General features: G+C 36.9%; 1 protein-coding gene across 2 annotated transcripts; it reads left to right on the top strand.

The window, feature by feature from the left end:
- The first annotated feature begins 1433 nt into the window (after window positions 1-1433).
- LOC113295178 (histone deacetylase 2-like) lies at window positions 1434-5113 on the top strand. 2 transcript variants are annotated; one of them, XR_003332791.1, is made up of 11 exons: window positions 1434-1681; window positions 1813-1930; window positions 2163-2225; window positions 2438-2506; window positions 2589-2755; window positions 2926-2990; window positions 3069-3115; window positions 3273-3368; window positions 3791-3877; window positions 4108-4553; window positions 4764-5113. XR_003332791.1 is itself a non-coding variant. In XM_026543532.1 (11 exons), the coding sequence occupies exons 1-11, from the start codon at window positions 1497-1499 to the stop codon at window positions 4862-4864; spliced, it is 1086 nt and encodes a 361-aa protein (XP_026399317.1). In that variant the 5' UTR covers window positions 1434-1496; the 3' UTR covers window positions 4865-5113. The 2 variants fall into 2 exon arrangements, 1 of the variants encoding a protein (XP_026399317.1); XM_026543532.1 differs by having other exon boundaries at window positions 4108-4195.
- The last annotated feature ends 365 nt before the right edge of the window (window positions 5114-5478 follow it).

The raw sequence follows: 5478 nt of genomic DNA, 5'->3' as shown, positions 1-5478 counted from the left end.
TTGGTGGTAGGGTAATTGATCGATTTCGTAGTTCTTTATTACCTTAAAATGCTGAGGCGGTGATAACAACTCGTGATTGGGACCATGGAGTTGGTAAGTGTGCCTAAGTGGCGCCGCGTTAGTCAGTAATATTTCATTTAGTTGAATGTCTAAATTTCAGATATAACTTTGATTGTTTTTAATCCATGTAGGAAAAGAAGATTGGTATGAGGACAATGGGATTATTGGAGAAGATGTATTAGGATTTGAACTTGGTGCAGTGGAGGATGGAGCTGTGGAGGATGGCGAAGTAAGTTCTTATGCGTCTAATTAGTATGCGTACTTCTTCAATATAAAGCAGGGTAAATATGCAAATTTCATGTTTTTGACTTGAATCTTTTCTTTTGTTTGATTTGTTTTTTCTTGAAGTGACAGATTCATATTGAATAGTTGGAGCAACTCAAAGATAGACATGGTAATGAGAAATTGAAAATGTTTTTTTTTGGAAAGAAAGTTATCAGAGTCTCTCCAATTTGTATAGAAAAGAGATTGGAGATGTTTTTTTTTGGACAATTATCACTTTTTTTGATTGACAACAATATATATTTTGTGCAGGAAGTGGTTATTAATATTTTTATTGTTGGAAAGTCACAAAGTACAAACAATGGTATTACAACGGTCTTGAAGGGTGTTTTTCTTTGTTGAAGATATCATGAACTAATGATTAGTGTACTACTGTACTGTGTTCCTTTTAAAGTACAGAACTACAAAACTAATGTGGCTAAGTTACTTAAGTATTTTAATTTTCTTGATCTTAAATTTTGGTGCGACAATTTTGTTGAAGTGTTGATAAGTTGATTGAATTGAATCTAAATATAAAATGAATTAGAGATTATTGTTAGGTTGCAGAGAAGGAGCTTTAGATGGCCTGAATATGACCGGAAATAGACCAGATATCGGAGGAAACTCTTTCAAATTGGTTTCTGGTGAGTTGACTCAGTCACTTAGTTGAGTAACCAGAAACGGGCTAAGTAACCCGCGAACCCGCAAGCTTAACCCGTTACGGGCGCGGGTTGAAGAGTTGACCATTCGTTAAGAAAACTGACCGGCGGGTTTTAACCCGTATTAATCCGAACCCGTGTAACCCGTAACGGGCAAGCCCGACCCGCCCGTTTGCCAGCTCTGTTTGGACGAGTTAGACACACAAACCCAAAAATGGGACACATTTCCCCGAGGACGGAGTCCACTTTTTATGTGTGTACATGGTTTTTGCCCTGTTTAAAATGGCGGGCCTAGTAGAACACTCTTATTCATATAATACGGCCCGTTGAGAAAATTCACCAGGACCACACTCGCCAAATCGACCAACGTGTTCTGTCATTTCCTGCTCCCATCCGTCAACGGCCTGTTAAAGTCAAGGAACAATGTGATTGACCATTTCCCTGAAAATTTCTCCATTCTAAAAGTTATACCCCAGAAGAATCCTCTACTGTACAATTCCATTGCCAGAAAAAATCATGAGTACTTCATCTACAATAAATGTAATCCCAGGAGCTTCTTCTTCATCTTCATCAGTAGATGCTGAAACTCTAAGAAGAAATCGAATCCATTCCAGTAAACTCTATTTTGATGTTCCACTCTCTATGGTCCCTTTAATTTACTCATCTTCTTATGATATAGCCTTCTTCGGTATAGAGAAATTGTAAGTATTTGAGTCTTTGGTTCTCACTTATTAGTTCAGAAATTGAAGAAATTGTAATAAAAATCTAATCTTTTTGTGGCTGAATTGATTTTTTTAATCTTGCAAATGAAATGTTATGAATTTGTGTATAGGCATCCATTTGATTCATCAAAATGGGGTCGAATTTGTCAATTTCTTATAAAGGATGGTGTACTGGAACGAAGTCGGATTGTTGAGCCTTTGGAAGCTTCAAATAATGATCTCTTAGTGGTAATTTTTCGATCTTTAGAACTCTCGTTGTCATTTTGTCTTTTTTGTTTTTTTTTCCCTTGGGTTCTTAGTGCTAGTTACACTGAAAAGGTAACAGATTCAGATTTTTTGAACTTGGGAATTGGTAAATGTTGATTGCAATTTGTAATTGTAAAGCCCCTAAAACGCCTTCATTGTAATGGATGTTGGATCGTTCTAAAGAGAATTGCTTACTCCAGATACTTGTGAACAGGTACATTCGGAATCATATTTGAGTAGTTTGAAGAACAGTTATAAGGTTGCTGTCATAATCGAGGTATGTGGAACCGCATATTATCCGAAGCTGTGGATATTTTGGATGTGGCAAATTGATGTAGTTTGTTTTAGATGTTTCGGTTTGGCAACATGATATATAGCATTATGCATAATGTAGTTCGGAGTGGAGCTTGATGTGTTTTTGTGGATTCAAATGCTTTTCTTGAATGAGCAATTAACCGATCTTAATGATAACTTTCGTGTATTCTTTAGGTCCCGCCTGTTGGGTTACTACCAAATTGTCTTGTGCAGCAAAAAGTTCTTTACCCTTTTCGCAAGCAGGTGAAACCCCGAGTCCCCGACGTTTTAATGATCTTCCTCTATTCCCTTTTTTGTTAAATATACTGAAAATGTGTTGCAACAGGTAGGGGGAACTATTTTGGCAGCAAAGCTTGCAAAAGAGCGGGGATGGGCAATTAATGTTGGTGGAGGATTTCATCATTGCTGTGCTGATAAAGGAGGTGGATTCTGTGTCTATGCAGACATATCTCTTTGCATTATATTTGCATTTACTCGGTTGAATATTTCAAGGTAATTACCAGATTCCATCTTTCACAAAGTTCAATTAGCGGCCACTAACTTACAAAGTGCCGCCTTGACTCTTATTCTTTCAAGTAAATGTATTCCTTATTTTCACAGTCTGAGTCAATATGTATCAATTGCTTCCTCAAATTCTATTATTTGTCTGCAAACTTGTGCAGGGTGATGATCATTGACCTTGATGCGCATCAGGGGAATGGACATGAAATGGACTTTGGAAATGATAGTAGGTTTCCTTTAATTTTACTTCGAAAGATATTAATGGTTCTCTTCATGCATTTTGCTGATAATGTGATACCTACAGGTAGAGTTTATATCCTGGACATGTACAATCCCGATATTTATCCCTTTGTAAGACATTCCCCATTAAGTTACTGTTACATAATCTTGGAATCAAATTGCAATTATTCCTTCCGTAACTATCTCTTAAATCACGTTGACAGTTACTTGTGCTACCTTCTGATTACTCCTTTTAATGTTCATATATCTCTTTTTCTTGCTACTGTAGGACTTTAAGGCAAGAATTTACATTGATCAGAGTGTCCAAGTACAGAGCGGGACTCCAACAGAAGTGTATTTGGAACAATTAGATAAAGCACTTGAGGTATGCATGTCCGGAGATTCATGATCACTATCTATACTTCTTGTTAATAAGCATTTGCAAAATATGTTACTTGCCTTACAAACATGGATAGTGAGACTTGACATGATCGTTCAGTTTGCTTGGTTGAAATTTTAAGCCCTTCTATTTCATTATCTTGTTTTTCTATTCTAGACAGCAAAAGGCTAAAGTTGATTTACAAGTGTTCTTATGGAACATGCTATCACCATGATGAAGTACCAAATATTGCTTACTGTTGGATAAACATAAACCAATCAATTATGTATATTGTCTTTAGTTGATCAACAAATGACTAATAGAAAGATTTCCTTGCATGCAAATGAATATGTTGGATTTTTCATTTTAGTACGTAGTTAGTAGATGATGTTTTAACAGAAACTGGGGCTATTCAATGTAAATTCCAGGTTGCTGGGAATAATTTCAATCCTGAGTTGGTTGTGTACAATGCTGGCACTGATATCCTCGATGGAGACCCTCTGGGACAGTTGAAGGTAATTTAGTCTGCCACACTCCACATCTGAAGCACTTATCTTTCTATCTGCATTTTCCAGGAATCTCTTTTTTGACAATAGATTATTCAGCTGCCGGATACAAAAACTTTATATACACTCTGATTTCTAACTTTCTTAAAGTAGCAAATACTAAACAAGATTGAAGATGAAATACAGTTTTATTAGATCATGTGATGACATTATTAATATGATGACTATTCAACTTTTAGGTGAGCCCTGATGGAGTAGCCAGTAGAGATGAGAAGGTGTTCAGATTTGCCAAAGAAAAGAACATTCCTCTTGTTATGCTTACATCAGGTATTTCCTTTTGTTATGCTTACATCAGGAAATGATGAAGGGGGAGGTTTGATGCATTCGGCATAAATTTTATGTACCCATGAATACAGTCCTGCTTGTGTCTTGCTCATCCTGAGGTGCTTTATGGACCACATTCTCTGAGCATGGAATTGGTAGCGATACTAAGTACATTCCATGTCAACTTACTTGGCCAGCTGTACATGTTGATAATCAAAGTTTAATAAGCATTTTCAATGGATGCAGTGGCGGAGCCAACCCATGGCAAGGGTTGGCTCCTAAGCCTTTTTTTTTTCCTTTTGCCTACCCTAAAAATGTTTTGCCTCACCATAGCAGATTTTCTGGCGCCGCGACTGAATGGGTGAGTGGGATTGTCTAAATCATTTCCTTCACATCCATTTTCATTCAAAGTTTGAATGCAGGTTTCCATAGATGAATGATCTGCTTAGGATATGTAGGTTGTTACTTTCATAAAGCCCAATTTCCCCAAGGGCAACTTCTTTCTGTCCTGTGTTTTCTGTTTGATCTCTCTTCTTGTTTTTATTGAACTGAAACGCGTGTTTGTTTACAGGTGGTTATATGAAATCAAGTGCCAAAGTTATTGCAGATTCATTAACAAACTTATCAGCTAAAGGGTTGATTGATTTAGCGACTCCTCCCTTGGGAACCTAAAAACCGTATACCCGAACTTTTTGTTGTGTGGGTATGTGAGAGTGCATAGGTAAACATACCTTTTCTATGGTATACGGCGATAGTACTTTTGGTCGCAACTTGGCACTGATGTATAAATACAGTAGGTAAATATACCTTTTCTATGGTGTACAGCGACAGTACTTTGGTTGGCAACTTGGCACTGATGTATAAATACAGTTCTAAACAGAGCCAGATAATCAATGTCGAAATGTTTTCTGTACTATAAAATGTAAAGCACAGCCCGCCCATGCAAACATTTCCATCCTCGTGTTTGCCACAATCTTGCTTTATCTTCCGTTACTCCATGGTCATGCTAACATTTCCATGCTCATGTCCATTTTGCATGACATTTATGTTTAGTTTTTTAAGGATTGTACAGTATCCTCAACGGAAGTCCAACTTTCATCTTCATGAGATACAGATCATCCTGGATGGAGATGTGATAAGTATGACTTTCATATTCAGGTAGGATGTGTAGTTAAGTTGATTTTCGGTAAGTCAAAGTTTCGTGTAATGTCTCTCAACATTCTTTCACTATAAGGTGTTGGAGTAAACTATAGCGACTAAAATCACAATAGAGTGGGAAATTTATC

The sequence above is a fragment of the Papaver somniferum genome, chromosome 7, assembly GCF_003573695.1.
Source record: "Papaver somniferum cultivar HN1 chromosome 7, ASM357369v1, whole genome shotgun sequence".
Lineage (NCBI taxonomy): Eukaryota > Viridiplantae > Streptophyta > Magnoliopsida > Ranunculales > Papaveraceae > Papaver > Papaver somniferum.
Note: the sequence above shows the minus strand (reverse complement) of the source record. Positions and strands in the feature narration are given on the sequence as shown.